The sequence below is a fragment of the Coturnix japonica genome, chromosome 1 (genome assembly GCF_054131305.1).
Source record: "Coturnix japonica strain WE chromosome 1, WE-NBRP24, whole genome shotgun sequence".
Taxonomy (NCBI): Eukaryota; Metazoa; Chordata; class Aves; order Galliformes; family Phasianidae; genus Coturnix; species Coturnix japonica.
In genome coordinates this window covers 56,046,516-56,065,880 of record NC_140663.1, presented here as the reverse complement: position 1 = coordinate 56,065,880, position 19,365 = coordinate 56,046,516, and the positions used below count along the sequence as shown (strand labels likewise).

Genomic DNA, 19,365 nt, shown 5'->3' with positions numbered 1-19,365 from the left:
AGATTAGAGCCACATGTTGTAAATCTCAACTTATAAATCACCATCCTATCCTTCTCTTTTGTCTTACATATGTCACTCCTGCTGTGTTAGAACTCAGCTTCATACTATCATTATTCCTGTGCAAACTTGTTTTATATTATAGATTTACATCCAGACTTTGTCACTCAAAATGTATTTGTTCTAAGTTATAGAAAGTATGGATATTATAGGAGTGCTATGTAAAGGCCAGTAATGGTGGATGTACCTGGATTTGCACATATCAATAGCTTCCCTACACCTTTTTATCCTGGTTGCTTGACATCCTTGTACTTCATTATAACAGTCATTATTCCTTTGTTATTGCAGAACAAAGGATGATAAATATGTTGCCATGACAACAATGAAGCATCTTAATAATTAACAGACCAATTAACTGTCTTGGTGAAATGCTGTGACTCAGAGCAGATACAAGGCACTATGTAATTAGGGCATTGGCTTACTAGAGCAAAAGCTCTGCTGGTTCCCATGGGGCACAGCCATACAGCTGCACTGTTCTACTTATTGATGCCACGCAACAATGACTGTCTTCATCAGAGAATCTTATGTACATAGCGTTTGACAGTTTGAAAGGAGGTTGGTACCTTAGAAATCATGGAGTCATTTTTTTTACATGTTACTTTTTCAAGAGTTAACTCAGGTCTTTATAAATACAAGAGGTTACTGGAAAAGAGAGTTTGTCACATATCAAATTTCATTTAAACTAAAAATGACATGCAGGCATTTTTGTTGTTTTACCTGCATAAGCAGAGTCAGAAATGCCAGAGAGCTAGCACCTAAATCACTGCAGGCTCAAAATTTACTGCCACTGCATTCTGGGTGGAGATCAGTTCCTTCCCTGTGTTTGGCACATCCATGAGACTGGGATTCTCAGAGGATGAAGGCTCAACAGCATTTATGGAACTCCTTGAAGAACATAGTTCTGCTTTTATGATTAGTTAAAGCTTTCCCATTGCCCCCTCCATTCCATCACGGATATCGTATACTATGAATTTGAAGAGTTTAAGCTTTTAAGAAAAGAGGAAGTATTTGCTTGTAACAAATAAATATGTGCTTGTGTATGGAAAAGTTGCAATGTAGTATGAGAGAGGTGTGTTAATGTTCATCTAAATTTGAAATCAAAACACCTGTGTTTTCTGGAGCTACTTCAAACCTGAACTGTGAAGTTCTCCCTCCCCTATTTTGTTACAGTTTTGCTGCATGCTACACCTAGCAGTACTGAAGCAACCAAAATGGGAAACATTCTTGTCTATTATTTAATGGCTGCAGATTACCCTCTTGTATCTCTGTTCAGCTAAATTGCAGTAGTTTTGTACTGGGTGCCTTCTGCAACCACTTCACTTAAGCAAAAATACAAATAATATCTATGAAATGAGTCCTAGTTGCTTTCAAATAGACAATTTGCATTTCTGATTTAAAGAAAGAAACACACAGCTGTGACACCTCTTGTTTTCAGAACACAACACCACAGGGAAACCAAGCAATAAGGCAAGGCTGCATTTGGCATTAATAAGCAATTGATTGCAAAAAGCAGAGGAAATTCTGACAATTAAATTGTTTTTTAATGGCTCGCAGGAGGAGGTAGTGAGCTTTGCCAGTGCAGATTGTAAGGGTAGTGAAGTACCAAGGAAAAGTGAAAATGTCCAAAAAATAGACTGAACAGTGTAGTCATAATGGCATCTGCTGATGATTAAGTCTATGAAGCTTTTTGACCAGTGTTTTTATGCTATTTTAAAGCTGTATGACATCTTAGTAGGAAAGGCAAAAAGTTCGATTAATGTTCCTTAGTCAAGATAAGCTCATAAACAAGTACAGATACCCTACATAGTATTCAGAATTGCAAGGATTTAAACGTAATAGTTTTCGGTAGGAGTACATGAATCAGTTTGCTAATACGCTACAGAGAGGAGTGTGAGAACAGAAGGGAAAAAAAATGTCACAGGAAAATGTTGCCTCAAACTTTGAAGTGTGTTGCAGCCAGAACAGTATTACAGGATAAAGTGGCCTTTACCTCAGTGCACCAGATATGCAATAGGTACACATAAAGTGTTGCAGGGTGGCAAAGCACTATGCCAACAACATCTGTACCTTTCTGTGGCTTTCTTGGGGCTTTCACAGTGATCATTGTTCAAGCATAGTAAATATTTAATTGGAAAACAGACAAGGAGTGACTCTGAACAACAGGAAGTCTGTTGTCTGTAAGAGATGCTTTTTTTCTGCATGACTATACTTTGTTCGTGTCCTAGCAGAGTAGGATCAAATAATGCTGGGATTCTATGAAAGAACCTGAGCTGATTTTCAGCTACATAGCTTGAAAACAAAGTGAGAAACATATATAGTGCCAGGACACTGAGCATCTCTCAGGCCAAGTTCATCCTGACTAATTATTTCCTCTTAAAGTTGTTCTCACACTTATAAAACATTTGGGTGTTTTTTTTTTAGTTTAAAGAGTGGAAACCTTACTAATTTTATCTTCTTGTATTTTCTGCTTAGTAATAGCCAGGTCTGTTCCTGGAGATAACTGTGGTTCATTTTGTGTGTGTATGTGTACAGGCACAATTCTTTCAGGAGGCACTTGCCGAGGCAGATGCAAGTGTCCAGTGTTGATTTTAACATGGGGACAGATCCAGTTTTACAAAGGGGAGAGACGACAACCAGCATTGGGAGAATAAAACCAGAACTCTACAAACAGAAATCTGTGGATTCTGATGGGCAACAAGAAGATGTGAAAACATGTGGAAAACTTAATTTCACTCTCCGGTACGATTACGAAAACGAACTTTTGGCTGTCACAATTGTTAAAGCCTTAGATCTGCCTGCTAAAGACTTCACAGGAACATCCGACCCCTACGTTAAGATTTATCTGCTTCCAGATAGGAAAAAGAAGTTTCAGACACGAGTTCACAGAAAGACATTAAACCCTGTCTTTGATGAAACCTTTCAGTTTCCTGTAGCCTATGATCAACTCAGCAACAGGAAATTGCATTTCAGTGTTTATGATTTTGACAGATTTTCTAGACATGACATGATTGGGGAAGTAATTCTTGACAACCTTTTTGAAGTCTCAGATCTCTCCAGGGAAGCCAATGTATGGAAAGACATCCACTGTGCAACCACCGTAAGTAATGTGTTCCAAACCTATTAATGTGATATTTTCATTTCTGTTTTGTAGTTCATGGCAGAGCATCCTGCTTACCAGCAGATGCTAGAGGGAATAAATAAATATATTAATAAATAAAATCTTGTCAGTATTTTCCTTTAAGCTTAGAGAAAGGTATGTTTAACAAGTGATAAAATTTAATTACTGAAATAATCTTCTGGGAACATATCATCATTCTTATAGCTCACTGTGCAAATGTAAATTAGGTTATCAAATAATACGTCACAAAAGAAATCACTGTTTAACAAGAACTATAAATATTTTTTGGTAGGAAAATACCTTGTCCTTCCAAGTGATCATCTATTAAGAAACAGAGCCCATTCTCCTCTTGTTAGCAGATTTTCAATGGCTGTGAAACTCATGAGAGACAAGAGATGCTAAAAATGCTTGAAATTCTTTGCTTAATGCCCTTTGCTTAGGGTCCCCCAGTAGATGTGTCTCTGTTGTTGTTGGTTGCTAGCAAAACTCAAGAGACACAAGCAAGGAGAGTTAGGAAATGAAATATAAATTATTTGTTGTCTATTGCTGCAATCAAGAGAAGAAGGCCTGCACATAACACATAACTGCAATTAACACATATAATGGATGAGAAACTACCACCAGTCCCCAGCCATTATCACTATTAACTGAAAACATCTTCCCTGGTTAGAATGTGAGAAGAAACGGCAAAGCACTGTTTTTAGATGCTTTGGTTGTTTTGGTGAATTGGTTGATATTTTTAACTAAAATGCTTTTTTTATAGAAATTTTCCCCTCCACTGCTCTGTGGAGATAACCAAAATAGTCTGTCATCCCCATTTTTCAGAAATACTAGGCATTGCATCAGAGACAGAATCTTTACACCATTCCTTCAGTAGAACCACCTGCTGGATGGTGGAATGTAGGTGTGTATGATTAAAAGGACAATAAAGACTTAGATTTGCTCACTATTTTGAGCAGGAGCAACATATTTCCTGAGAAAGGAGAAGCACCAGAGAGCAGAACATAATGAGGACAGTATTCAGTTGTGAATTCAGGAAAATTATTTACTTCAACTGTGGGATTTACCAAACTGCTGTGAACAGTCTCTGGCACACCTCCAGAAAACCACATCTCTGTATGCTTTGTTTGATCAAACTCAGATTTCAACTTAAGAACTATGTTCTCAAGCTTTAAATTCAATCTGTGTTTAAGGCCTTGAGATAATATAGTACAAATATTTTTATATTTATATATATATTTATATTTATATCTTTCTTATAGTGTTGGTATTATATTTAATACCTTAATAATAATTTATATGCCTACAGTTGTTTTTTGCAACCGACATGTGTGTCTTTAGCTTATAACTAGATTTGAGTAAATCAGAACCCCTGGACTGTCCCGTCATTTTAGGCAGATTGAAATGGCATAGCAGATGATGCTGTTGAGAGGGATAATAATGTGCACCTGGATGAAAAATGCTAATCATGGCACTGTATTCTAATCAAAGTTTCTTCTTCACTAAGAGTTAGTACATGCAGATACAGTGCTTAGTTTGTTCTGCCCATTTTACTCTGTATGAAGTTTAAGAGAAAGCATCTAGCATTTAGATTTCAGCCTTTCGGCCACTCTAGCTTATAGTGTTCCGTGTGCATAAGTTTTCTCCACCTAAATCATTAGCAATAAACACACACACACAAAATATTTTCAGGCATTCAGTCACTACATTGACTTCCACAAGCTTCACCTAATTCTCAGCAAATTATGTAATAAACTTGTATTGTAATTGTTTTGTTTTGTTTTGCTTTTTTTCCTGTCAAAACGGAGCCCTCCAATAAGGTGTCCTGTTACTATATGTGCAATATGTTGCCTTGTGTTTTACTTCTGCTGCTTCATGTAGATTAAAATTTGGTTAGTAATAAAGGTTGATAGTTCTGACATTTTAGAAACTGTAAGATGAGGGAGCCAATCCTGCACAGCAAGAAACAGCTCATAAGATGTTAGTTATTGGGGAATTACAGTGCTGTGTACCAGATCTGAAGTTCCCCAAAGTCACTAACTAGCTATTAAATAACTAACAGTTGCCGGAGTCAAGGGAACTTGGATCAAGCCTTGAAAAATGTGGTCTGGATGGTTTTGCAATTAGTAAAAAATAACCATACCCAAGGCAGGAATACTTTGATGTTTATAAAGAACTTGTAATTAAAAACAAAAACAAAACTGAGGTTCTCAACAGGAAGGCACTTACACCTTAAGGAGGAATTAAGACACCCATGCAATTAAGACATGCTTTCTGCACCAATGGTTTGCCGCTGCTAAATGATAAATAGTAGAAAATGGTAGAAGTAGTAGGTCAAAGAATAGGACCAAAACTTCAAAAAGTACAGCAGAAGTGGCCTCTTTTCAGCTTTTAGTCTTCTACATCTCTTCCATAGTCTAGAATTTTCTCTTCTGAAGATTTAATGAAGTTAAAAACATTCCTGTTGTCTACTTGGAAAAAAACTTATTTTTATGTCACAATGTAAGAGTTGAAGATCCACTAGACAGAAGTACCAAAGTAGTGAATTACAAAATTTTACTGTGAAGGAAGTTACTGCAGCAGATGAGGAGATTCTCCACTGTATAAAGACTGTCAGGCAGACATCTTTAGAGGCTTTGCTTGCACATCCATGAGGAGTTTTTATTTGGTACAGGAAACACACAACATGGGGAAGTTGAGTCTGAGTGGATGCACTGAATCCTTTAGGCCATAAAACCAATGACTACATGATAAACCACAGTTTGACTCCTTTTTTTCCCCCCCCCACAATAGTAATTTAAAATGACTTTATGAAGTGCAGGATTGGTCCCTCACATACTCACTTTTATAGTTTTCAACCGTTGGTACTTATTCATCTTTTGTATTTGTATTTTGTATTTTGTTCTTTTAATTTTTCATTCATGTCATTGTTTCTCTGTTATGTGTTCTGTTGGAAACCTGCAGCTACTGTATAATATGTAGTATGTACCTGTTGTAAGTGCGAAAGCATTTTCATTTTTTAATGTTAAATTACCAAGATAAAATTGGTGTAAAATTGGCTGTGGAGAAGAAGTATCCTAGGTATCTGATTATATTAATACCCCCCAGTTTTGCTTCAACATGGGTGGTTGCATTTTCAATAAATAATCCATTATTTACTTTGTTCGTTTGATTGATTGAATTATAGGCAAACCAGAGGCAGCTTTGGAACACCTGCAAAGGTTGTGTATTATACTGTGGTATACTGTAATTCTTAATACACTGTAGGAAACTCTTTCAAAGCAACCAAGGCAAACAGTGTCACATGAGCTGTTTAGTCAACATATCTATCATCTTGAATTTTTGTGAAGTGCTTGCAAGCTTTGCATGTATTTCTGAAGCTTGTTATTCCCAATATAATATACTGCATGGTTTTGGTACTTTTTTAAATCAACAAAAGAAAAAAAAAAAAAAAAGAAAACCCATTTATTTGCATTTAACTGCCAGTACTCAGTATCATAAAATCATTTAGGCAAAAAGGACACTTCTTGAAATGATCTAAAATTTTCTGGATATGAAAGTTCATCAACTTCTGATTCTTGTTTGAAAATTGATGGACTGCTTTGGAAATATCTGCCTCTAATTTCATTGCTCAAAATATAGGTGGAAAGTAAATCAAACAAAATTGAAGCAGAAACATTTATTAATTCTATAATGGTATCAGTGCCTTTATAGGCAAGAATAGACGGCATTTCTCATTTCTGATCACTCGTGATAATATAAAAGTTCAATGTAATTACCTGTTACTGGGTGAATGAGAGAACTCTCCAGTTCAGTCTTTACAGGAAAAGTGTTTCGGTTTTTTATTTAGGTTTGGGACTGCTTTCAGCCCAGTTCATAGTCAGAAAAGACAACTGAGAAAGCATGGGTTTCTTTCTAGCTACTGAAAGCAGCAGAGGCTTCAGTTGTCGAATATTTCTTTCCATTTGAAATGACAGATCATTTGAATATTCTGTCTTACTAAAAGCCAACTGCTACTTCTGATCTACCTTAAATGTAAGAGAAATTAGATGAATGAAGGGGGTGGCTTCTGCTGAGGAAATTAATATTTCTGCATCCAGGTGGTAGCCGGGCCTTAAGTGATCTCTGAATTTCTTGCTGCTAGTATTCCCTTTGTAATCAATGCACTGCTCCTTCAGATGAATATATCTGAAGCTACTCGGTTACTTTTCCATTCACATGCCAGTGGATGCCACATTTAGATCACATAAGTATCTCTGTTCCTAGCTGTTCTGAGGCATGAATGAGCTTTGTTGCTGGCAGGCAGGATGAAACTAACCCCCAGGCGCAAAAGGCAGATGGTTATGTACAAAGGGGTTGACAAAACCAGCACCCAGGAGGCTTCCTTGTCTCCTGTTGAGAGCATTCAGCCTGCTGGACCCTACCTGCTGTCTCAAGGAGTCCTCCTTCTGCAATCACAATCACAGTCAACAGCTACTCTTACCTAGAGCAAACATTGGACTAAAATAAACATTAGGCCTCCTGAAGAGGAAGAAACGGTCATTATGGAGCAGCAGACCCCAGTGTCTCCATACCATCTTTCACAGGGGCAAGAACAAACATAAATCTTATTGATTCATTTCCTAGGAGAACCACTCAATCAGTAAGTGGTGCTGGGAAGAACAAAAATAGCTGAATTTTGTATGCAAAGAATGACAGGAGAGGGAAGTAAATATTAACTGTAAGGACAAGGTTTCCAGAGTGAAATCCCGTTGAGAGATGGTAGAATTAGCTGTTCTACTCAGGCATCGCGGAACTTTTGACACTGTCTGTGTTAGTATAAATAGTATCAAATTCAAAATGCATAGATGAGAAAACAGTATTCATAAAGTCCTAAGGGCTTCTGCCACTGCTTTCTTATTATTAGTATTATTATTATTATTATTGAATACTGTGCAGAAAGTTAGTTTTTAATATGACTGAGCAGCTAAGAATTCAGAAATGTAAATGTCTGAATAATTTCTCTGACAACTAGAAAGCGATTACTAATTAGTACAGGCACTCACTCAATGTACTGCAGGAAAATGGAAAGAGACAATGTGCAGATCATTTATTTAGGATTTAAATGTAAAGTAAATTAATGCCAATCTAAGAATTTTCTCTTGTAATCATCTCTTGTAATCATTAAAACATCACTTAAAATACAATTATTGAGAGAGTAGTCCTCAGTAGTAACACAGAGATAAAAAATTAAAATTATTAATTACTGTAGATTATGACAATGGAATTAACATGGATGGTTCATAGGAAATTCAATTTCTAGGGCAGTATTCATTATGCAGATCACTGTTATTTAACAACAGAAATAAATGACACATTAGCGCCAATACAAGTATATGCAATTTTGAGTTCCAGTAACATTTTCATTGTTCACTGTAAAAATCTATACTTAGTTGCTTTTAAGGTTTTATTTGATTTGCAAAACTTGAAAAAGAAAGGAAAGACAAGGAACAAGCACCAATTAACAAATGGCTAGGATATATTTACGGACAATTATCATTATTACAAAATTATTGTAAAAATGACACTTTACATACCGGCAGGACAGTATGTAAATCCTCTCAGTAACAACATAATCTGTAAATAATTTTTCTTATCCAGAAACTACCCTGAGTGTAATATTATCTGTTGCTGACTTTCTCCCTGGGTTTGTAGGTATTCCTGGCTAAATGTTATCTCTGATTAAATTTAATGTCAAGACTGGATGAATTAATCAGAATGAGAAACAGCAGAACTTTGTCCAGTAACAACAGTTCTGAAAACCTGAGTGGACCAATTGGTGCTCCTCTGCAAAGGTTTCAAACTTCTCCTTACAGTACTCTGTCTGTGCCATAACTAGGGAACATTTCTGTAGAAATGCTTCCACAGAGCTAAGTTTGGAGATGGGAGTATTGCTTTCTAGTGGGTCTGATGACAAAGCAATAGAATAATTCTTTATCCAACTTTGCCAGCCTCTGGGCTGATATCCCAAACAGACATGGAACAATGAATGTGTATATATTCTTGGTAACTGGTTAGTGTATCCATTCAGGGGAGGTTGCTTTTGTAGAGTAATTATGTTATTAAAAATATATATATCTATATTCCGTTTCTAAAAGATCTAATTAATATGTGCATCTAACATACACGCTTGATGTCTGTTCCCTCTGTTTTACTTTGTTCTAGCATTGCTGTAACAGAAGATGGATTGGATAGTGTGGTAGATTGGGAGCCATGAAAATAACTGAAACTAGTGTAGTTCTTAACACTGTTCCAGTTCCTTAGTTCTCTATGATGGCTTCTGTACACAAAAGGGAAATAAGAGGAAAAAAAATGCAGTACCAGCAACTGCTTCTTTTTGTATTAGTGCAGCTGTGCTTGATGCCGGTAGTTTTTATTCTTTGTTTGTCAGGTTTTGTACCTCTTATTGTAATTTGGTGAGGGGAAAATTATTATAAGCATCTGTAAAACTATCTGTTAATTAAAATGTAAGTTTAATTTAAGAAGAAAAAAATACCAAAGTAAGCCAAGGAAAGAAAGAAAATGTCATGAGAGTTACCTAGGTACAGATATAACAAAAGCTATATAAGAGAATACGTGGTACATGTAAAGCAGTCTGAAGGATAGTTCAGATTTGCATGAGAGATTGCCACTGGTTCCAGGCTTGCATCCTCTGAGTCATGTTTTTTGAAGTGGATTGCAGTGCAGATGATATTGTCTGTGCTTTGGTTTCCATAGATTTGCTCATACTAAAGGGTTCCTGGCAGATGAGTTGTGTGAACTAAATTACCTAGTGTATTGTAGAGTGAGAGGAATATGAATTTTCTAGAGCAATGGGATTCTGAAGTAATTTAAATCCTATTTTTAAATTTCAATTAAATGAAATAATACTTAAGTACCCAAGGTGATCGAAAATGTTACTCAGGATAATCAGTGTGATAAAGAATTTCAGAAAATGTTTATATGTCAAGCCTTACTTTGTTCATTATCTATGTCTGAACTTATGCGTTCATCTCCAAATTCATGACCCTCTAGAACACAATTTATGAAAAACAAAATAAAATGGGTGATATCCAAGCAATTTCATGTGATACCTGATCTCTGATGCTGTCTTTTATATACATGTAATTTTTTCCTTAGTCCTTCAAAAGCAAATTTAGAAGTTCATGACTATTGGGCTTCACGCTGTGTGAATGAGCTCCAAAGAATATATATTTTATTTATATTTCTTTTAGTATCATAGTTTTCAGTTGCCTGATAATTTCTCGAGGTCCTAATATAACTCTTACAGTTATAGCAATAACATGTCACTGTAAGAATTCGCCCAAGTAGGAAGAAAGGCTACCGGTCTTAACAGATACTCAGAACAGACACTTTGTATTTGACTTCAGAGGACTATGTAAACTTCTAATTGCCAGTAGTAGTCTATCACAGCAGGTTCTCTTTACCAGGGTAGTTATGTGGTGTCTACAGATCAGTGCAATGTAGCTACTGATTTTATTTCTAGCTTTCCGATCTTAAGACAAGATACTCTTAAATTTGTTTTACACAGACTAGGGTGTTTATCTGAAATACTATGTATTCTAGCCTACTGCAGAATTTACCTGTTTTCATAGTACACATTGTAGCATGAGTATTATTCTGCCATATGAAAATTAGATATATCAGGCTGACATGAGCCACTTTTTCACCAGATGTAGATCATAGGTGTTAGGGGATGCCTGAGTAAATAGTGGAACGGCCTTTTCCCAATCCTAAATTCATCCCTTATTGCTTCAAACTGAAGAGTATCACAAATTACAGAGCTCTGGTAACTTCAGTACGCTCCTTTTGATGGCCTGCTATGTTGGCTGAAAACTTCACCTTCATTCATTGTTCAGGCATTATTTTGCATTTGGCATGTTGCTTATTCATTTTGTGATCAAAAACACTGGGTCTGATTGCAGCTAATTTTACAAGTTCTTTTCCAATATAATATATATATTCAGTACACAGTGTTTAGAAAGGAAATAAAAGGGACTGACCATTAATATCAAATTGTGATCATTTTGTTAAACACTAATGGTTTTCATAAGTCTTCAGAAAGTAACCGCCACATGGAGCTTTGCTTTTTTATTAAAATTAAAATAAAAATAAAAATAAAAATAAATAAATAAGTAAATAAAAATTGAAGTCATGGCAAATAGTTCTGTATGAACTGCTGTTTATCATTTGATCTCACTCAGACTTCTGAGCATATATATAATTTATCTTCAGAATGTAATAGTAGAAGATTCAAGTATGTTCTCCCATCTTGCATAAAATGATCCTCTCTATTCACCTGCACAAATCAACTCACTGGAGGAAGAATTTATATCCTCCCAGACTTTTTCATGGTCTCCTTACTGTACTCCATGACCCAACCCATTACCTCTCTCAACTCAGACTTCGCACTTCAAAGAGTCGGATGTGGGGGAACTGCATTTTCTTTTCAAAGAAAAGGATGAGATTTCTTTCCTATATATATATATATATGAGAACCAGTGATCAGTCTGAATTCAGAAAGCAATGGTAATAATAGAAACTGTCTTTAAAACACAGATTCCACTTATGACAAACCTGTAAAGTATAACAGAGGACAACTATTTGTCACTATCTGTGTGTGTACTCTGTGGTAAAAAGTTGTGCAGCTTGTGTGGCAAAGTAAGGAACTGAGCAAAGGAGGGGTACAAAATGGCTCTATTATGTAGACTGGATTTTTCCTGAGAAATCCTGACAAGCATGAAATCTACCCAAGGAGTATATTCACATTCACACCACTCTTAATACTTACAATAGAATCACAGCAAAATGACTGAATTTGTGAACTGACCAACCTGCACAATAAAAACTATCTATGCATGTGATTAAGTCCATTTTTATTCAAGAAAGATTTTAAGTATGTATTTCAAGCTAAAGGATTAACGCAAGGGAAATTCATAAGACTTTGCATATGTAGCTGAAAAATGTGAAGAATCCTCACTCTTACTCATAACTATAAGCAAAATATTTGTCATCTATCCAGCAATAATCATTTTACCATTCGTCATTTAAAAATATATCATGCTCACCTTCTGATGCTGGATCAGCTGTATCATAAATCCAGCTGAACTAAGATTCGTAATCTCAGGGTAGTTGCAGGTCTGACAGATAAAATATTAAAGACAGGGCGGACACTAAAAATAAGCATTTTAGGAAAGTTAAAAATAATCCTTCAAGATCATGTGAACACGCTTGAGAACTGCTGCCTTACTGAGCTGACTGCCTTAAAAGATCCTTACAAGCTATTATTTAAAAATCCTGGCTTGTTCTTGGTGTGTTGTTTAGATTAGCAAACATAGGTTTTGTTTTCGTTTGTTTGAGGAGGAGGAGTAGAAAGTTATTTAATATCTTAAAAGAACAGGAATAATTCAGAATATTACTAATATCTCAAAAGCTACATTTGTGTGATATTAGGAAATTATATATTCATGTGTATATTAAGGAAGGGGGGAAAAAAAGAAAAAGAAAAAAAAAAGAATTAATGGAAACCTTCTTCCTTAGATCTTGTTTGTCAGCTGTTGTTACATCTAATCTATATAGCTTTTTTTCTTTTTTTTTTTAATTTACAACACATTGCCACAACATAAAAACTATTTCTCCATGAGTATGATCAAGATCCTATCAGACCTTATCTATCTTCCCTAGTACAGCATCCTCCTAGAAGCTGTCCTTGAGGCAGGAAAGTGTGAGATGCTACTCCTTTGCTTTGCTTTTCTTCTAGAAAAAAAGAACCCACTAAACAAGGTAAAATCAATAAGTCTAGTAACGTTTAGAAGCACATTCATCTTTTTGAAGCTCTCAGACAGGATGAACCTTTCAAATACATACATATGTGCATGAATAAAACTGCTATATTCATTTCAGTAGCTAAAATGCAAGGAAATGTATGTGATCTAAATATCCCACTTCATTTCTTTATACTGGAGATGATGCAATCTGAGTTTTCCAGGAGAAGAGCATGAAATTCTACATTCAACAGCATTTCTAACTGTGAATTCAACACAAATGCTTCCAGAAAAAAATTGGCTATGCTCCTGATTTAAATTCTCCATTTAGTAACTCCAGATCCTGTCATTAAAATATTATTCTATTGGTACTCTTTCTGCATGTTATAGAAATGATTTCCAAGTATTCTAGTTTCTCTTCTCTTCAAATGTATCTGAGGCTGCAAAAGATGTCTCTCTGTATTTTAAAAATGTTTTTTAAATTCTGCATGGTATGAACTGGATTGTTGGCAGCATGATTGGATTTCTAATAATTGCTTTTCTTTTTTAGGAAAGCATAGATTTGGGTGAGATCATGTTTTCCCTTTGTTATTTGCCTACTGCTGGGAGAATGACATTAACAGTCATCAAATGCAGAAATCTCAAAGCAATGGATATAACTGGTGCATCAGGTGAATCTACTTCTTTTTTTAAACAGCATAGCAGAGCTTACTCAGAAAGGAGAAAAAAAGCAACTTCTTCATTTAGTGCATGTTTAGCATGGTTCTGAATAGAAGCAGCACGAGAATAGATGTAGGACCTGTACACAAATGAATGTACTTTCATACTGCCTCCTATATATTTTCATGGAAACTACAACAGCTACAAAGAGCACAATAACACTATTTCATAGAGCAAATTCTCAGCTACAAAACACTGTTTTTCAATATAGTTTCCACCATTATCTGTGTATTTTTGTCAACAATAAAAAAGAACATCCATTCCATGCTAATAAATATCTGCATCAGCAGAAGTTACCTAGAATTTCATAGCTGCTGTGACAGCATTGTTACTGAAACATACTTCCCCACTTTTCTCACATCTGCTGTTTGGTCTTCAGAAATGTTCAGAAAGTTCTGATGTATTTCAATGGGTATGATTTTTTCTGCATGGAATTCAGTGGAGCACTGTTGCTTCATACACACTTCCATGTCAGATGCCAGCTTGTCAGCCTTCCCCTCTACTGCTATCTGTCACATAGTAACTAAATTTAATAGGATACTATCAGGAAGGTTCAATCTCCACTGCCATACTACCAACATCTGTTTCTGACATAATGGGCCAACATAATAAAATAGGAGGCGTTACTTTTCAGGCAGCCTTCATACCTGCTATCTTTGGTCTGATATTTGGTACATACATTCATAAACTTTATGCCTTCCCATTGCATTGAAAGCATATTGAAAACATGCATTCCCAAGGTTATTAAAGATCTTGTATTTTATGTCTTATAATTATACCACACCTACAGAAATACTGTATTTATGCTAAATGTATGAATGGCTTTGAGTCCAAGTACACACAGCTTATTGTCTGTTACTTAGATCCATATGTCAAAGTGTCACTGATGTGTGAGGGTCGAAGACTGAAAAAGCGGAAAACAACCACAAAGAAGAATACACTCAATCCAGTTTATAACGAGGCCATCATCTTTGATATTCCTCCAGAGAATGTGGACCAGGTCAGCCTCTCCATTGCAGTGATGGATTATGATCGGTAAGCACTGCTTGCTCTCTGAACATTAAGCTTCAGTTAGACATTATCTGATCGTTGTGAGCAACTGATTTCTACCTCCCTGAACTTTCAAGCAGGCTCAGTTTCACAAAGGATAAAGTCTTTGGGCCCTTTCCTGAAGAGGTTTAAAGCTTCCACAACTTTTAGAGCGTTGTCCATTTTGTCTGTGGTAAGGAAGAAGCTTGGCTAAAACTCCTTACCTGCCTCTAGCAGTGACATGCATTTTTGTCCCCATCTAGATGCTGTACAATGTAAGAGTCTGTAAGTTATGCCTCCTGGTTTAAAAGACACTTGTGTCTCCAGTTCCTATATAAATGTCAGGTATTTGAAATCAATGGAAATTTAGATGCCTAAAAAATAATTAGGTGCATAATTGCCTCATTGAATTAAGTCATAATTAATTATTTGGATGAATCCTTCAGTTCATCCCTCAGTGATTACACATCTTAGCTTCAACTAATCTGTATCCTTACTGAGAATTGAAAAGACTCCTGCTCAGAGCATCTAAAATATTTCAAAGTAAACTATTAGTCTTGACTGACAGTGCCTGATCCAAGTTTCCTTCTTTCCAGGGCTATTAGTAATGAGCTCTTGAGATTGCAGGGCAAATAAACAGTGAAAGTCCAGTTTACTAATACAAAATGTCAGATTATCTTTCCTCACCATCAGATTTTATTTTGCTTCTATAATTCTGTTAAGAAGATGTTCAGATATGAAAGGGACACTGCAACGTCACTGGGGGGAGAAATGTAGAGCAACTTTCACACCTCTAGTCCTCTCCAGCTGCTCCTTTCAAAACGTTAACTAAGAGGAAGGTAGGAAATGTTAGTCTAAGGTACTTGTAGGGGAAGTAAAGAAAATTACTTTCTGTGTTCCCTCAACAAGTCTATCACACTACTAGGAATTCTGAATTACTAAGGTAAGCCCCTTACTGCTATAAAACCTCGGCTTTCACATTTTTAGCAGAAACTCAAATGAGATTAATTAGATCTAGGATATGTAGTGTGAATTACATTTGAAACATCTGGAGCAAGAATTTATTCCCTGGCATCCTCCATCACCGTGCTCTATGTCACAGTTTCGTAATTCTGCTATTGGTATTCCACATCATAACATCAGGCGGTGCACAGAGAAGAACTACATGTCCCAGAGGACCTCACAGTCAGAGAGGGAAATACGTCACGGAAGTGATGCCTGCTCTCCCTCTCTCACTGCCTGGCTGCGGGTGTGGGTGTGCTTCCAAGCCGTACGCCTTCAGTTTCAAAGTAGGCTTCTCAGTCCTCAGAAACCTCTCTCTCTTTCCTATTTTATTTGATTTATTAGCCTCAGTTTCAATTTGATTATATAGTGTTATCTTGCATTCCAATCTCATAGTTTGTAAAATAAGTTTTCCTTCATAGTTTGTTGTCACTGCTTTGTTTGTTTCCTTGAGCCCAGTTCCCATCTCCCTACCCCTTCCTTTTTTCCCTTCCCATTTTTGGGGTCAGGGAGCCAGTAGGCCCGCTGCCCCCTGTCATGCACACAGATTGATCTAGATAACTCCATGACACTCTATAGCAAAATTTAAATGTGTTTTCCTTGAGCGTTTATGTTTGTAAAATTTTAATGGCAAAGGTTAAACCTTCATTGCTATTTGTATGGCTCCTAGAAGCAGTCTGGAAGTAGCTGGAGGCTTTGGATGTTATTACAGGATATCTCATTGCCACAGTTCCACTAAACTAATATCTGTAATAAATACTAGGAAAATCTTGGACATATCTACTATGTTGCATGAGACTAGTACATTATACATCAAATGTTATTAAAATTACATTTAAAAAATTATCTATCTTTACAATTCTCAGTGTAGGGCACAATGAGGTCATCGGAGTGTGTCGGACAGGAATTGATGCTGAAGGGCTTGGAAGAGATCACTGGAATGAAATGCTGGCTTACCCACGTAAACCAATAACTCACTGGCATCCACTGGTAGAGGTAAAAAGTAGCACAATTTTCTCCTCCTCAGTGTATTTTATGTTTGGGTTTATTTTCTCTCTCCTGCTTATGTGCTTCTAAGAACCATAAAAATCAGCACAACATGGTTGCCACTTCCCATCTATCACACCTCTATAATACCCTCTGCACAAATCTACCTCTAGTTGCTTGGGTTTATTGTTTATTATATCTGCCATTTCAAACATTTTCATGAGCACTGTAACATTAAAACCTTTAAAATTCCAGAGATTTTGATCTTATATTCATTTTTAAGAGATCATTTTTAAGCAGATCAAAAGCAATCTTTTCCTATTCAGAAATCTTTAACAATCATGATGCTAAGACATTAATCTGAAACTGGCTAATTATGCTAATTAGAGGCCAAAAAAAAATAAAAATAGCAACTACCTCTAGATTTACTAGTAGGCTTTTATTAGAAGCTTATTCATATGGATTGATGATTGTATCTACAACTCCCCAGGCTTAGACTCTAACTTCAGCCTGGTGTGGTCATATCTTACTGGTTTTCAGTATACAAGATGCTAATCAGCTTTGAGTTTGAAAAGATTCATATTGAAGACTCAAGAAGCAGCAGGCCCCGCTTTAAGACACAGAGGGTGCACCATAGAGACCTCCTCTAGGTTACTCTGTGTAGAAAAATGATTTGCTGTTTGAAGCAGATCAAGACTTGGCTTTCCCACTGTGTATTGCTTTGCTGCACAGTATCTTCAGCATTAGAAAAAACATCAAGGCTTCAGTAGAATACCTGAAGAGTATGAGGATAGGGAAACTGAGTCAATGCACAACTGAAGCCTCTTTTGAGATGTTTCTGGTTTTCTCTGAGTTATGTAGGTTTGGCAAAGGGGGTACCTACCCACTCCTGTGAAAGAGTCAGAGGAATTTTTAGGTCTCTAGGAAATTTCTTTATATTATTAGTTCTGATTAAGACTTTGACCCAGAAAGATTCTCATTGTGACTCAGGTTCTTCTTTGAGGGATTCCCTCATTCTCTGAAAGGAGTCATGGCCAGATTAATGACATTTGTAAAATTAATATTTTTCTTGCAGTTACCTGGCCGAGCAACCAGTTTTGATAGCCAGGGATCTTGTTCATCACCAAAACCACCACTTACACCCTAGGGAACAAGCGTGGATTCATCATATTCAGTGTCCAGTGCTCCCATGTAGCTCACATCTACATAAACAGGTTTGGCTTTCGCAGATGAACTGTATCCATATTTTTGTATTAAAATACTTTTTTCCTATTCTAAGTCTTATATTACAGTTTATAATAATTTCTTACCTTGAGAATGGAGCTGACTTGAGCCAAATATAATCTTTTCTCATAAAAATTCACTCACCTGTTTTGTCTCTGGCATATATCCAGTATCATATCCAATATATTTGAATAGACATAAAAATCAAAAAGAATAATCCCTGAAGTAATTCAGTACCACTGCAGATTTTGATGCTTAATTCTTCTGAGTACAAATAGTCATATATGATTCTTGTAGAAAATCTCATATAAATTGCACTAAATTTGATATGACTTGTCAAGAAAAGACTTCAAGCTGAACACTGCATGAAAAAAGAAAAAGAAAAAAGAAAGGAAGAAAGGAGGTAAGAGAGAAATAGAGAAAGAAATAGAAACAACAAAAAATAGAAGAATGAAGGAAAAAGAGAAAAAGGAAAAGAAAAAGGAAAAAGGAAAAGGAAAAAGAAAAAAAGGAAAAGGAAAAAGAAAAAACAAAAAGGAAAAGGAAAAGGAAAAGGAAAAGAAAGAAAAAGAAAGAGAAGAGGAAAAAGAAAGAGAAAATCAGAAAAAGAAGAAAAAAAGAAAAAGAGGAGGAAAAAGAGAAAGAGAAAAAGAAAAAGAAAATAACAACAGTAATTACTGTCACATTTTGACTTTTAGAAGTTCTTGCTTTGAACAGGGTTGAAGCACTCATCAAAAGTCCTTTGAAGCCACATTGGCTCAGTAGGACCCTACAGGCTTCCCTGGGTTTCAGTTCAGCCTTTATGGAAAATGTCCCGTGACTGGATCTATGCAGTTATAATATTCCAGCAATCAGGATGCCTGATGCACCTACAGGAACTCATTAAACTAACTGGCATAATTACCATGTGCACCGAGGCCAGCAGCTGTATTTGGTAGCAGTTTTACTTCAGTTATCCACTAGCTCTGCATGACATTGAACAACAGGTATGGGTGTATCATTATGGACAGTGGATGTGTCTACGAGGAGTTTTGTGGAGGTTGCAGTAGCACCACAGAAGTATAAGGGTCTCCCAAGCAGATGCTTCTAGCACTTTCAGTAGAGCCTGTTTGCTGTGGGCATCTTGCATCCCATATTCAGTATTTAATCAGGCCAAACTGAAGGTGTGAATATGTTCTGATGTAACATAAACTGTTTTATGAATTTTAGGTATTCAAAAACATGAACAAAAGCTGTGGTTACAAAAAAAAACCAAAAAAACAAAAAAAAAACCAACACCTTTATGTTTCTGGATTTAGCATGAGTGTTAGATTTGTTTGAAGTAGTTTTAACTAAATACGTAGTTTGTGTTTCTGGTCCTTCATTGGTACCTCAAATTAGATGTCCAAAATGAATTTGAGTTGTGCTTTGTATCAATATATGGAA

The 19,365-nt window shown here is 36.1% G+C and overlaps 1 protein-coding gene across 4 annotated transcripts in view; it reads left to right on the top strand.

Annotated features, from left to right (window-relative positions):
• SYT10 (synaptotagmin 10) overlaps nucleotides 1-18,602 on the top strand; it is a 33,167-nt gene extending 14,565 nt beyond the window's left edge. For 2 of the 4 annotated variants that reach the window (XM_015866409.3, XM_085541103.1), the window contains exons 3-7: nucleotides 2,590-3,154; nucleotides 13,529-13,649; nucleotides 14,562-14,733; nucleotides 16,596-16,725; nucleotides 17,792-18,602. In XM_015866409.3, the coding sequence (XP_015721895.2) occupies nucleotides 2,590-3,154; nucleotides 13,529-13,649; nucleotides 14,562-14,733; nucleotides 16,596-16,725; nucleotides 17,792-17,863 (1,060 nt within the window). In that variant the 3' untranslated portion in view covers nucleotides 17,864-18,602. Of the gene's footprint in view, nucleotides 1-2,589; nucleotides 3,155-12,898; nucleotides 13,182-13,528; nucleotides 13,650-14,561; nucleotides 14,734-16,595; nucleotides 16,726-17,791 lie in introns of those variants that run through there. The other 2 variants (XM_015866419.3, XM_032445560.2) reach the window with 2 other exon arrangements.
• Nucleotides 18,603-19,365: the final 763 nt, after the last annotated feature.